General features: G+C 46.0%; 1 protein-coding gene across 2 annotated transcripts in view; it reads left to right on the top strand.

Annotated features, from left to right (window-relative positions):
• TRIO (trio Rho guanine nucleotide exchange factor) overlaps positions 1-14656 on the top strand; it is a 340281-nt gene that overhangs the window by 150570 nt on the left and 175055 nt on the right. For both annotated transcript variants that reach the window (XM_057708158.1, XM_057708157.1), the window contains exons 8-9: positions 3062-3193; positions 13333-13563. In XM_057708158.1, the coding sequence (XP_057564141.1) occupies positions 3062-3193; positions 13333-13563 (363 nt within the window). The remainder of the gene's footprint in view (positions 1-3061; positions 3194-13332; positions 13564-14656) is intronic.

Below are 14656 nucleotides of genomic sequence, written 5' to 3'. Positions count from 1 at the left end.
ATTTTTCCAGAGAGGAGAAAATCCCTCTAAATAAGTATTTCATACATTTACATTCTGGGAAGTTTCTTTCCCTTGTCTCCTGAATCAGGCTATCCACCTCTGCTCAGCTGATGCTCCAACAGGAACTCCTGGTGGGCGTGAGATTCACTAGACGGGACGATCCCAGCAAATTGGAAGCCCTCGCTCTCAGCAGATGGAGGGCAGTGGAATAAATGTTTCTGAAAATAAGCCCACTAGTTAACTATTCAGGCTCTCCTGTTAAAGCTTATTTATTAATCACTCTTACCTCGTCTGCCTGCCTCACTTTTGCACACCGGCTGGCCCAGCCTCCAATCGTCTTCTACTCAGCAGCGCTAGACCATTCTGCAGAGCACCAGAATCCCCAGCTCTGAGGCCGCCTCCTGGATTGAATTCAGAGAAGCTTGGAATTCCCTCACACTCTCCTGCCTCTACCCCCAGTCTGCCCAGATGCTGTGTGTTCACATATTTCAGTCCACAGTTGACCATTTAAAGCATCAGAGATTCAGCTGGTGCTCCGATCTCACTAGAGTATGGCAGCCACTTTCTCTTGTCCTTCAGGAAGTGTCAGGCTCTCTGCTGGACCTTCCCCTGGCGTTCCAAGCCCAAGCTGTATTTGTCAAGTTGGGAAGAGGGTGTGTGTGTGTGTGTGTGTGTGTGTGTGTGTGTAGGGGGGATGTGGTAGAGTGATCACAGAGGTTTTTAAACAAGTGTCCCCTCCCATATTCACAGGGCACATTATATTAATAGGTTCTAGGAGGTTCTATTCTATAGGTACCTGTTGAACTTTGATACCAAACTTGATTATAGGATGCTTTTTCTTTGTGGAATGCCTGATAACATCCTCTTCCTCGGCTCTCCGGATGGGGATTGCTGCTCTGGTTCAGATCTCCTTTGGGTGTTGAGCCTTTCAGCAAGCATTCAGGGCCTGGAGCTTGCCCTTTAGAGTCGAGGGTTGCTCTCTCATAAATAAAAGACAAAAATTGTGCTTGTGCAAGAGTCCCTCTAAAACCATAGCCAGGTTTATTTGTCATTGGGATATTTTAACCCAATGAATTTAGATGTGCAGAGTCCTTTTTCCACAAGATTTCTGTGTTATAAGCTATTCTGCCCTGTGTTCTTAGAACTGGGCTGTGTTTTTGCAGGTAAATATAATCGATACTTCACAGGATACTTCAAGAAATTATGAGTAAGTTAAGTAACTACAGGCATACATAAAACTGCTCAAATGTTTCTCTTTACTGATAGCTTCAGAAATTGGGGTTGAATATTTTAGCGGTCTTTCTGATACGGTAGTATATTAGTTTGACACTTCTGCTTGTTGTGAAGTATTGTATAACCAAAACTTGTTTTCACCTTGTTACATCAGAAGCATTTTAACCTATTCTTAAGAATATGCTCAGCTCTGGTTTGTTTTGGGTGTTTGTAGTGGCCAGTGTGCAGGAGCAATTAATTGCTGACTTGACCTGGTGATTTATTAATGATGATGGTTAACCTCAGTCAATTTCGTATTTGAAAAAGGTTTACAGTAATTTCATAGTCGGCGTTAAATGCAGTAATGAAAGAAGATGGAGTGAAATAGAGATCAGGAATACTTACAATCATCAACTTGACCTAATTGGCATTTGTAGAACACTCCATCCAAGAAATGCTTAGAAATACGCGTAAGTCGTCATACGTATATACATCGGAGGGGGAGGGGTATAAAGCAATTTTATTACTACTTCCGTTGCCGCGGTGATGTTAGGAGGGACCGTAGGGGAGGGTAGTGAGGACCTTCCCCTGGGCCTGCGTTGGTTTAGTCATGTTTGAGACCATCAGACCCCACATGCTATCAGATGACACTCGGTGCCCTGTGAATTGGTTTCGAGCCCTGGGATTTGCATACAGATATTTTTCTGGGTGAATACATTAATAATAAAGGGATTTATATAAACAGTTATTACTCAGATTACTTGTCTATTTTAAGTTCCTAAAAGTGTCATATGCACCTGGAAGGTTATTCTTAAATATATTTTAAGATAATTATAGCACGTTTCTTTTCTGACAGGTCACTCTGTTTTAAATAGTCACCCTCTGCATTCCCTGCTAAGTAGAAAGACTGCGAGCAACTAGAGTAAAAGAAGTGAAACCCAGGAAAGTGTGTCGATGTCTGTTTGCGTAATTGAATTCGCGTCTTTATTTGGGCCTTCTGCTGCTTGCCTCTGAGGCTTAGCTGTGATGGATGCCGATAGCATCTCCCTGGGAAATTGGGCAGTGATTTCTCAGCTGTTGATGAGTCCTGGGATGTGGGGGTGGCAGTGGAGAAGGCCGAGGACAGATGAGCATCAGCGGCCCAGGACAGCAGCCTGCAGCCCAGACTCTTCTCGCTTACGTGCACAGTGGGAAGAGCCCAGTGATTCTGCGGCCTCCATTCAGTGGGCACGGGTGAGGGGTTTCGGCCCCCTTCGCTTGGTCTCCTTTAATTCCTGTGTGTATTTGCTTTTGGAAAGGTAGACAAATGGACCCTCTGCTCTTCCTAACGATAGGTGGATGATTTCAGGAATCTTGCACTGCTGTTTTAATGGAAGAGGAAAGCAGGAGGGCTGGGTTACAGCTCCAGGAGTAGCAGGAGGCTGAGAGGGGCAGGTGGACGAGGCGTCTGTGCGCTCCCTGGCTAGCCACGCAGAGCAGATGGAAACTCGGATTCAAACGTGCAGTGGGAGAATGAACCAGGATGCCCCAGACAGCTGATGCAGGGCACAGGTGCTCCCAGGAGTGACCACAGAGTCACACGAGGCCATCATTTCAAATGCAGGCTCCTGGGCCCAGCGGCAGTTCTACCAGAACCTAAGCTGGGGCGGGGCACAGAATCCAGGAATCTGGATTGAGAACTCACATCAATGCCATTTGAAGTGGAGACTTAACCATGTTCTGTTCTTAGACACTCTCTCAACCACCCTTATTTCAAAACCATGTTAAAAAATAGCTACTTCTCAATATCGTTTACTGTTGGTAGACATAATGCCTTTTTTTTTTTTTTTTTTTTTAAATGTCATCCCAGTATATGAGCAACGTGGACTCATGGTGCAAAGCCTGTGGAGAGGTGGACCTTCCCTCCGAGCTGCAGGACCTGGAGGACGCCATTCATCACCACCAGGGAATATATGAGCACATCACCCTTGCTTACTCCGAGGTGAGTGGGCAGTTTACTTCACTTGTAAAGCAACCCTATTTTTGTGTCATGGGGCTGAAAGCTGAAAAAATCCCCGCTTTGGCTAGCCTCAGAGAAACTTACAAGTTGAACTGCAGTTTCATTGTAACTTTTGAACTCCAGTTAGGGGTGAGGGCTAGTGAGTGAAACAGGAGGACCAGAGAGCAAACTCTTCATGGCCCTGTGACATTTACAGATTTTCTTTAGAGTGCTTAGATTGTTATCTGCTAAAATAAATGAAATTTTAATTTTCTTGACTACATGTATTTAGGAAGTAGTATTTTGTGTGCTGTTCAGTCTAGTCAAACTCAGTCTACTCTTCCTGAATGAAACTTTCTAGAAAAAAGGGAAACCTAATGCAGCCTCCTGTTCTGTATTTCAGAGCCCACACTGTTTTTTCAAGTGTGTAAAGCCACTTGCTGTTTTAGAAATCTAAGTGGAGTGTTTTCTTTATTACTATAAATTAATCATTTAACATATCCCTGCTTTATTTTCTGCCGCCTTCGTGCCAGGCTTTGTTGTAAGGACGTTATATAATCACTGATTTAATGTCTGCACCTCTGGGGCAGGGACTCTTACTAACCCGCTGTTACAGATGAGGAAAGCGCGGCACAGAGGTGAAGTGACTTGTGCGTGGTCAGCAGCTGTAGGAGGCTGAGCCGGGACTGCACCCAGGCAGGCCGCCTGTGTGTTCTCAGCCGCCGCTGTGCTAGAGCAGTGACGACAACAGTACACATACGTCCAGGCATGTCACTCTTGTCCACGTTGCGGTCAGCTGGCCCTTCCGACCAGCCTGCCTTTATGGTACTGGTTAAGTTCCTGGAGGTGAGTGCTGAGTGGGTAGGAGCTCTGTGCGTGCCTGCTTTCTACATCTCTGGTGAGCATCTGTAATATGTATGCTGCTAGGAAAGCTCACTGTGAGACTCCAGTAAGAAGATGTCTCAAACCACCCGGCAGAGGACTGAGCACCGAGCAGATGTTTAGGAAATACAGTCAGCCCTCTGTATCTGAGGGTCTGCGTTGTCGATACGTGGGGCCAACTGTTCTACACTGTTTTACAAGAGACCTGAGCATCCACTGATTTTGGTATCCATGGGGGGTCCTGGACCCACCCCCTCGCTACCAAGGAATAAATCCAGCTCCATGTTTAAATCCAGACCTTCCTTGATTTGAGCCACGTCCACACCTGCCAAAGGTGTTGGCCATTTGCTTTTCAGCCTGACACGTGCTGTTTCACCAAACAGCCGTCAGTCTCATGTCCTTGGGCCCAGGCCTCCTGACCCTGCCATCTGCCGTGTCCACGGGCGAATTAAATGGACGTGTGTTGCACGGCAATATTTGCTGCAGAATGTGGTCAGATCGCCTGCCCGTGAAAGTTGATGTCTACGTATTTGTTTCCCTGGACACGTCTTTACTTAACATGTTCTGTTTTTAATACTATTTTAAGTTGTCATGCAATTAAAAAATAGTTAGCTCTGTATTATGTTTCTTAATTTTGCATCCAGTGTTTATTAGCTAATTTGGTTATTTAGTTTACTAGGAACTGTATAAATAAGTGATAGCTTTTTTAATAGTGAAAGTGAAAATTGAACATATCTGTAGTTTTTTAATCGCAGTGATTCATGAGGGATGTGCGAGCTCCAGAAAGCATTAAGTTCTTCCCCCCAGTGTACCGTCTGCATGCGTCGTCCAGCTTTGACCTGTAATGTAGAAAACGAACGGATGATCCTGTTATCCCTGGTATAACTAGGCCTTCCCTCTTCTACTTATTAATGATTTTCTTGGGAGCAGCTTTTCAGTTGCAGTGGTAGCTTCCAGATTACTGTGGGATTGAATAGCTCACACACAAGGTGATTGGCAGGACTGGGCTACAGCCTTTGCTTACGGGCCTTACCTCAGACTCAGCCGGTACTGACCAGTCTCCTCCTCCAGCCTGGTGGCCATTCAGCCTGCCCGCTGCCGCTTGGCACTTTTAGCAAAGAACAGAATTGTCTTACCGTTTCCACTGCCTTCTATAAAATGGGGCATCCTAACGTGGGAACTTAGGTTTACCTATGGTGTAGTTTCATTAGATTTTACAATGGTTGATGGCAAGTAGACAGCTTCCCAGACTGAAACGTGTGAGAACAGAGAGCGCCCCGTTGCCTTGACCAGATTGGCCAGCTGTTTGCTCTGTCCTCTCCCCCCGGTTCCTTCCAGCCATCAGTCACATCACCGTTGGTACAAACGACCATCCTGCCCTCGGACCATCTTTGTTTCCCTATCCCAGCTACATCTCTCTCTTTTCCAGCCCAGTGGCATGCAGGGCATTAGTGGACGTGTCTCACCGGCCTCCTTCACACTGGCACGTTCTCTAGTCTTTCTCTGCCTGTGTCTTTGACAGTCTTAGAGTTCAGGCCTTTCCTTCTGCAGGATGGCCCTCAACCTCCCTCCCATGTGGTTTTCCTGGGGGGCTGACGGGGCCGAGTGTCACAGCTGGGGCACAGGATGCTGACCCCTCCACAACGGATGGTGTTAACCTTGACCGCCTGGTGAGGTGGGTGTCTGTAAGGTTTCTCCAGCATAAAATCACCATTTAAAAATTCGTCTTGAATGAGCATGTTGTGGGGAGATATACTGATGTAACACGATTTCTGTGCCTCATCAGACTTCTTCTCATGGCCTTAGCATCCCTGGTGATTCCTGGCCATGCCAGCTCCACTGTGATGCCATCTGATGGTGGGCACCTATTTCCATCTTCCCTCTATATTCATTAGATGACCTTCTGCTGTAGAAAGGACTTTATTTCCTTTCTTCCCTATTTATTTATTTATTATTTCAGTGTAAATCTGTGAAATCCTATTATAGTCCATGGCTTATAATCCAGTCCTCTGTTTCGATGCCTAAATTGTCCACGTTTGGCAGGTGGGGTGTCAGTGCTTCTCGGCTGTCTGAGCTGAGTCAGGAAGCACGTATATGTAGATACCATCCATCCATCCATCCACGTTACATCTGCAACTATTGCTGTGTCTGTGCGTGTTTTAAAACTGCACGTGTTCATACTGGCACTTCCATTTCTAATCCAATACCAGCCTTTCCCTTTCTGTGTTTATAAATCCCCTCTCAGATGGCAAGAAACCTGATTGCTTTTATCCTCAGTATGTTAACTTATTTGTTCAACAAGTGCCTTTGCTCAATCTTCTCAGTCTCCCCGTCATGCCCCCTGGCCTCGGCCCACCCCCAGTGCCCACTTCCTTAGAGAGCCCGGCATGGGGTCACCTTGGCACCTCCACCCTCATTGATGCAGACCCTGGGCAACATTGCCTCCGTGCTAGGAGGGGAGGGGGAAGGAAGGTGGGAGAGGAAGGTTCACTTTTGTCTTTCCAGTGATTTTCTTCTTTTCCTAAATCAGTGGTTTTCTAACCTGAGCACGCTGGTTGTAAGTGCAGCTTCTCATACGCCACCCCCAGAGACAGTGAATCTCCGTTTTTAGTAGGTTTCCCAAGTGATCCAGGGACTCTGATGCAGATGCTTTGCAGCCCACCCACCGAGAGACATGCCCTGCCTAGTTCTCAAGAGCCGCGGGCCTGCCCGGGAGGCCTTCCTCCCACAGAAATTTATTGCTGCCCCGCGGTGGGCGCAGGTCACAGGAAGAGGAGTGTTTGCAAGCAGGGCTTGTGCTTCCTTTTGCTCTCACCTACTTCTCCTTTCCTTTCCCTCCCGCTTCCCTCCCTCTCTCCCTCCTTCCCTCTTCCTTCCTTCTACAGTTGTTTTTAATAGTGTCTTCAGTTTCTGCTTCCCAGCATTTTCTTCCCCCAAGACACAAACACCTGCTTTTCTGTGCTTTAATTAGACCCGTCCCGTGTTCCTGTGTGTGTTGTAGCAACAGGAGCATCCCGGTGCCTCGTAAATATTCGCTTGCTCCGGCTCGCCAGGTGTAGGTCTGACGCTGTCTGATGTAGCTGATCACAGGAGAGGCAAGCAGTGGAAGCGTCTGGGATAAGCTGTAGTTTTAGAAACAGCACAGAGAGTAGTTGTTGTCAACGGTTTATTTTAGGCAAACTTATCAACTACTTTCTCAGCAAGCTAAATTCATAGCGTGATTTTTATCTCAGGACAGTATGCCCTTGCCCTCTGTACACCTAAACCCCAGCCATTTGAATAGTGACGTGAGACTATGTCCTGAGCGCCCACCCACCTGCCCACAGTCTTCGCCACAGCAGCCACGGGTGGTGATTCTTGGAGCAGAGAAGGTGAAATGCCACATCCACTGCGGCCCATCCTGATCTGGTGTGATTTCAGGGTTTAGTTTCTGCATCAGCTTCTCAATTTAGCAAGTGTTAAAATGTCAGTTTAACAGATTGCTCAGTTTAACTTTCTGCACACTTCAGCAGGACCTCGTGGAAGGGACTGATTTGCTGCCTGCAGAGCTGGTCGAGCTCCTTTTTTAAGGAGCTGTACAAGCGGGTGATGGCACGATGAGTGTTATTAGCTTAAAAGAAAAGCAAACAGCACAATGAGTCACCTCGATAGTAAACACACTAAAATCCTATCTGCGATGTTTGACAGCTTGCCTGCCTGGCTATGGGGCAGCTTCTGCAGAGCAGTTATTTCAAGCCTCATTAAGTATTGCAGCATGTCTATAGATGTGTGGGTGCCGTAGTCAGCGTTGGGCACAGGACCAGAGCCAGCAGACCATCCTGGGGATGCTCTCCGCACCCCCACACTCCAGGCCTTGCAAGGGCCTGAAATAAAAGAACAACAGAAGTCCAGCCCATGTGGAATCCACAGGACACGCGTGTTCTCTGCACACAGCTGAGTTAACCGGCTGGGCTGTGCCTGCAGGTTCCTGTCTGGGTCCTGTTTTAGTTTTCGCTTTCTGAGGATCCCAAGCGGAGGTGTCAGCGAGCCATATATGGTTGGGCTGATCTGGTTTTGAGTAAGAAATCTAATAGCTGGAAGAAATGGAAATAGGGTTTCAGAGTTCCATCCTAAGAGCTTTGCCTGAAGAAAACAATCTCAGAGGGGAACCCTAGCCTCTGAAGGCAAGGGTGTTGGGTGGCCTCCCTGGGGTGTGGAAGGCCAGCACGTGGCCTTTCAGAAGGTCATGGCCCAGTATTAGAGGCAGCAGCTGCTTTGCAGAACCATCTGAAGACAGGTGTACGCTCCTGACTCGAAGACAAAGTGTTCACCTCTTTGGCTGAGGGGTGTCGACCACAACTGCAAAATACGCTGGATGCTCACACGTTACCCTACGTCACTCGTTCCTGCTTTCTTAGCACCTGGACTTGAGAATAACTTTGCGATTATTGGAGAGGGTAGTGGGGCTCAACATGGAGGGTGAAACGTTCCCAGGCTCAGCATGGAGGGTGCCCTACAGGCCACGGCGAGCCACGCCCTGCGAAGGAAGCAAAGTAGGTGATGCAGGTTTGAGTTGATGCGTAAAAGTTTTAAAGAAGGACCACCGTTTCTTTATGACCTGCTGAGTATAGTCATTTCCAGCTGTGCCTTTATGCAGTTCATGTATTTTCCCTGCATTGGTCATATCTTGGGAAAACTGTCCTAGCACTGTTAGATCTGATACAGCACTGCATTCAGACCTATCACAGGTCATACCTGGTCCTCAGGTGGTGGTTTTTGCAACCTCGAGCAATAATCTCCAGGTGCCAATCTCTTTCTGTAGATCAGAGCAGCAAGTCTGTGTGCGAGTGAAGAGGATTCCTGCCGGAGACTCTGAGCTCTAAGCTGGTTTAGTGGAAAATGTAGAGACCCACGTACGGGAAATAAGAACAGGCAAGCCCTCTGTGAGGTCTGGTGGAACTCTTTGGAGGGTGGTACACAGGAATCCAAGTTACAGATCTTACATGCAGTTTTGATTAAAATTAAACAATCAAGACCAAGACCATTGTCCTTGATTTTAAACAGTTAAGTTTCCTCTTAAACATGAGGAACAGACATGCCTGTGAAGTGGTAAAATTTTAAACTTGGACTCCCCTTTTTTGCTTTATTTAGCACTTGCATTTTTCTTAACTCGTGTAGGTATTAGAGCGCATTATTTCATATATTTATGAAATGTTATTCTTTGTAAAATGTAACTTCCATTGCCCTTCAGATCCCCAAGCACTGTGTTTCAAGAAAAACAAAGAGCAGAATGTGAAAAAAATGAGCCAATTTGATCTTTTCAAAAAAGTCCTGCTTTTTGATAGTAAAGGTTGATTTTCTTTTTTTACAGCTATGGTCCCTTTATGGGGCAGGGTTTGACTGTCTGAAAACTAAAAACATGTTTTTAGACAAAACATATAACTTAAGTAAATTAATTTACCTGGTTCTATAGTTAGGAAATTCAGAACTGTATCATATACCATAAACTTATGTATATTAATTATTTTAGTAAATTATATATGAATAATTTGACTGCTGTTTTCAATTTTTTATTTCATTAATTTTCTTCTGGTTATTCTATACCATTTAAAAGTCCTTAATAAAGACAAAGACATTTTGCTAAAAGTTACTAAAATTTATATATGGTATCCTTCATGTGCTTAAAAGGTGTTAAATAATACCTTTTAAATCACAAATCTGTGAAAGCTACACTGAGATAAAGTAGAATTATTTCTGAAAGCTTTATTGGAGAATTGGTGAACGTGCGTTTGGAGTTCCATGGGGTCTGGGTTTGGTGCAGCAGGTGTTCTCTTGCCCGAGATTTTTCTAGCTGCTTCTGCTGTCACACCCTCTACCCCCAGATGACAGTACCAGCAGTGGCACAACAGAGACAGTTTAATCCCTGCTTAGGAGTTCCCAGAAAGCAGAGCTTTGCTTAATGTGTTCCCCTGTATTAAGGTGATTGTGTCACGTACTCAGTCATTCCTCACCACCCCCTCCACCATGAGTAGGCATGTTCTAAACCCAGTAATGATACCTGCTCTCAAGCTCTGTCAGACAGTTGCAGAGCCACCCAAAAAAGATGAGTTGCTCAGATTATTTATTTATTCTCAGTAGTAGAATATTAATGGTGTTACATGGATGCCTTTGGAAACTTGGTAAGGGCTGGGAACCCATTTGTCATTTTGTATTGTGATTTAAGATCTGAAACAATGGCTTAAGATAGAGGTTTAATTTTGCCAGTGGGGAAGTCCCAGGGCTTGCGTTCCAGGGCTGCTGTGATAGCTGTTAGTGAGAGGATCTCTGAATCCTTTTGTCTTTTTGCTTTGCCTCTTTTAGCAGGTGGGCTGCCATCGTTAAGGTTGCCTAAAGGTCATCAGTAGCTGCTGAAGCTCCAGCCATCTTCACCGAGTTCTTGGCAGCAGGGAGGAGAAAGAGGCAAGGGGAAGCGAGCATGCTCAGCCTCCTAGACAGCTTTCCTGGAAGCCCCATTCAGCATTTCTTACTTTTGTTATATTAGCTACTCCTGTTTGTAAGCGAGGCTAGGAAATGCAGCTTTATAGCTAGAGTGTTGCTGTTCCTGACGGTGGGGTTTGGCTGTCGAGGAGGGGCAAGTGGACTTGGGGGAAGCAGCTGTCAGCTTCTGCCACACCTTCTGATCTGTATCCTTCTGGCACATGTTTACCAAGTCTTCGCTCTGGTGTACATTTCCTGACTTATGCACATCATAAGGAGTAAAGCTCAGAGGAAATATTTATAAGGAATTCTTTCTAGGCTCTGTACAAATGTGAAATGTGTGACTTGGAGTATTAGTCCTCAGTCCTAAGAAATGCTGCACCCCCATTGTTTACCTGAAATTTTATGTTACCTGATGAAATAAAATGTATGGTAATAATCTATTTTCAGAAAAATATTTATGTGTGTATATATAAATTACATATATGCTACAATATGAATGAGAGACAAAAGAAGGGTGATTTATGATGAAATGTGTTTTAGTCTATAAATGCCTAAGTATATATATGCAAAGTGGAAGAGAAAGAAATTGCATATTCAGATGCTGGCCATATATATAAAACCGTTGTGAAAATGGCAACTACAAATGCAGGCTGGACATGTGTTAAATATTTGTGACTCAAATACTGAGAATGGTATTATTGCTCTGGTGTTTTAAAATGGTAAGCAACTCCTGTTAACTTGTGTAGAAAACCAGGCACTACCTTCTTTTTATTTATTTATTTAATTTATTTTTGGCTCCGTTGGGTCTTCGTTGCTGCACACGGGCTTTCTCTAGTTGCTGCGAGCGAGGGCTACTCTTCATTGTGGTGCACAGGCTCCTCATTGTAGTGGCTTCTCTTGTTGTGGAGCACGGGCCCTAGGCACGTGGGCTTCAGTAGTTGTGGCACGTGGGCTCAGTAGTTGTGGCTCACGGGCTCTAGAGCACAGGCTCAATAGTTGTGGCGCACAGGCTTAGTTGCTCCGTGGCATGTGGAATCTTCCCAGGGCAGGGCTCGAACCCGTGTCCCCTGCTTTGGCAGGCAGATTCTTTACCACTGCGCCACCTAGGAAGTCCGGCACTGCGTTCTTTTGATTAACATGGTTAACTGCATTCCTGGAAAAATCAGTGTATGTTAGAATAAGCGTAAAAAAGAAAAAGGAAAAAAAACTCCATGTTTATATGTCAAATAGAGCTTAACTCAGGTTATTACAAACAGCAGGACTGTTTTTCATTTTGAGGTGATATCCTACCCCTCTGATCTATCACAATAAATCCCTTCCCCCAGGTCAGTCACTGTGCCTCCCCTCCCCCAAACCATTGTATCAGCCGTTGTGCCCACGCAAGTTTCAGTGACATCGGAAGGCAACTCCCTGCTTTGGAAGCCTTGGGTTTCCATAGTTTTTGTTTGTACACATGCCTGACACAACGCAGTGGTTCAGTTGGTTCTTTTTCTCCCCTGTTCTCTTTAGTTATGTCAGCTTGGTTTGTTTCTGCATCAGTTTTTCTAACTTGATGTATTGGATCAATTTTAATCTACAGAGGCTGGTAGCCAGCCTGCATGAGCAACAGTCAGCACTTCCAACAAAGGTCTCCAAATCAGGTAGTAGAAAACAAACGTTACATTCCAGCAGGATTTCAAGTTGTAAGAGGATTAAAGGAAGAGATTAGAAAATTCTGCAGGCCTCTCACTTGCTGCCAGTGTCTGGTTGCTAAAGGCTCCCCTCGGCCTGTCGCAGTCCCCTGCCGCCCCCTTCTCCTCTGTCCTAAGGGTTCACCCCTGAATCCAGCCTGTGTGTGTTAACAAGGCTCCCTCTTGCCCCTCCTTTCTGTAGAAACGCGAGGAGGCTTTCAGATTCGGAAGGATCTGAGCAGCAGGATCATGGAGATGAGGACTAGCTTAGGAAACACCCTGAATCACACGCACAGCCCAGCTACGTCGTGTGCGTCACATCCTTCTTTTTGTCCAGTCTGATCGTGTTGGTTCTACCACATCGGGCATAATCATTCATAAGTTTAAATGCAAAAAAGACGTAATGCTTTTCTTTCCTTATTCCACCCTCACTGTTTCTTACCTTTTTTGCTTAGTCTGATTGCTTTCATTTAATTGTACTTTGATAGTTAACTGCTGTAATATAGCACTGAAATCCCCTTTTAAAAATGGTGGTGTTTTAATTAAAATGGCCTCCTCTACGTGAATGAACCAAATAAAACGGCACTTTTTAATTTTCTTTTTTGTCTTGTGAAGTAAAATTGCACTCCAGCTGTGTCACAAAGTGAAAGTACATGTTCCTTGCCTGATGCTAGATTGTTGATTTTTTAAGTGAGGCTTCAGTTGCAGCATTAGAATTGTCCTCCATTGTGATTGCTGTGTCCTCACTGACATCACTCAGGAAGACTATTACTTTTAAATTTTAATTTGCAGATATCCCAGCAATGAAATTTTATATCAGCTCATGTCATTGAAGGCAAAATACCATGTTTATTTATTACGACTAGCATCTACCACACTGTTTTGTGGTGATGAATGTTCATTTTAATTCAGTTTTTTACCGTATCTGTTTTTGTGATGTCATTGAATAACTGATGGATTTGTTATAAAATATTCCTTTGAGTAGAACTGTGGCGCACGCGTGTGTATGTGTGTGAGGATGTGTGCACGTGTGCCGCATGCCCTGGAGGCCAGGCTCTGAGCGTGGCCTGGGTAAAGCCTGGACTCTGGAACAGTCGCTGATTTATAATCACTCGTCCGACTTGCCCACAGGTGAGCCAGGACGGGAAGTCACTCCTTGACAAGCTCCAGCGGCCCCTGACTCCTGGCAGCTCCGATTCCCTCACGGCCTCCGCCAACTACTCCAAGGCCGTGCACCACGTCCTCGACGTCATCCACGAGGTGCTGCACCACCAGCGGCAGCTCGAGAACATCTGGCAGCACCGCAAGGTCCGGCTCCACCAGAGGCTGCAGCTGTGCGTTTTCCAGCAGGATGTTCAGCAGGTGAGCTCCTTGGGTCCCCTTTTCTCATGGGGGTGACTTGTGCTGAGCTGAGAGTGTGGGTGAGGGTATCATCACAGGGGCCTGTGTGAGCTGATGAAAATAAGATAGGCCAGATGGGAGAGGGAAAAATACATATACACGTGCACACAGACGCACAGCTTCTTTCTTACCAGGAGTGAAAGGGGTTTTGAGAACGTGTATTGAAGCTGCTGGCTGCCACAGCTCACAGGCATGGAACACAGGAGGTGATTCAGGGCCCAACCCGGAGCCCCTCGGTTTCGTTCTTGAGTCAGGTCATCCTCAGTTATGTCTGTGGGAATAATGCCTCTGGTGCTTGTACTGGGGTGCTGGTGCAGTTCAAGATCTGTCTGCTCTCCGATTACTTAATCATAAGCTAATCATGCGTCTCTCCCCACTGGGCGGATGGCGCCGTCTGAGGGGCACGGGGCGGGGGGCTTAGTAAATGGTTGTCTGATTACTGAAAAATGGGCTTTTATGATCATTCATTTCTAAGCCATTGACATCTTTGTTGTTACAAAAATGAGAGTAAGCCCAGTCCTGATACTGTTTATTCCTTGTTACGAAATAAGAAAGATTGTCCTGCTACCAGGGTTTTGAGGATTAAAGCTGTGGGGGCTTATAAAATACGATGTAGCTTTCGTGATAAATAAGAGAAAAGTTGTGTCTTTGCTCTGAAACAGAGGGGAAAGCAAGGATGTGGATGAGGTGTGAGTCAGGATGAGGAACTCTGGGGGCACAGGGGAGCCCGTGGCATCCGGGGGGGTTGGCATGAAGCCACAGTGGTGGGTCGGGAACAGAGCCTGTGTCCCCTCCCTGAGTGTCCCAGAGTCCGGGAGCATTGCTCAGACAGGTGGGGGCTGGACTGCCCCCTCCCGAGTATCACCTGAAGGTCAGGGGGTCGTCTGCTGCATGGGCTGAGGGGTGGAGGTCGTGCCGTGTCCTGGTGACATGTAGGTCCTCCATATGCACTGACCATTATTCCTGTCGCGACCTGGTGAGTTCCAGGTCCTCTTACTTCCTCTGTAATTGCTAGTTTTCGCATATATGCGTTGATTCTACTGATGGTTTTCGA

The sequence above is a fragment of the Hippopotamus amphibius genome, chromosome 15, assembly GCF_030028045.1.
Source record: "Hippopotamus amphibius kiboko isolate mHipAmp2 chromosome 15, mHipAmp2.hap2, whole genome shotgun sequence".
Classification (NCBI taxonomy): domain Eukaryota; kingdom Metazoa; phylum Chordata; class Mammalia; order Artiodactyla; family Hippopotamidae; genus Hippopotamus; species Hippopotamus amphibius.
Note: the sequence above shows the minus strand (reverse complement) of the source record. Positions and strands in the feature narration are given on the sequence as shown.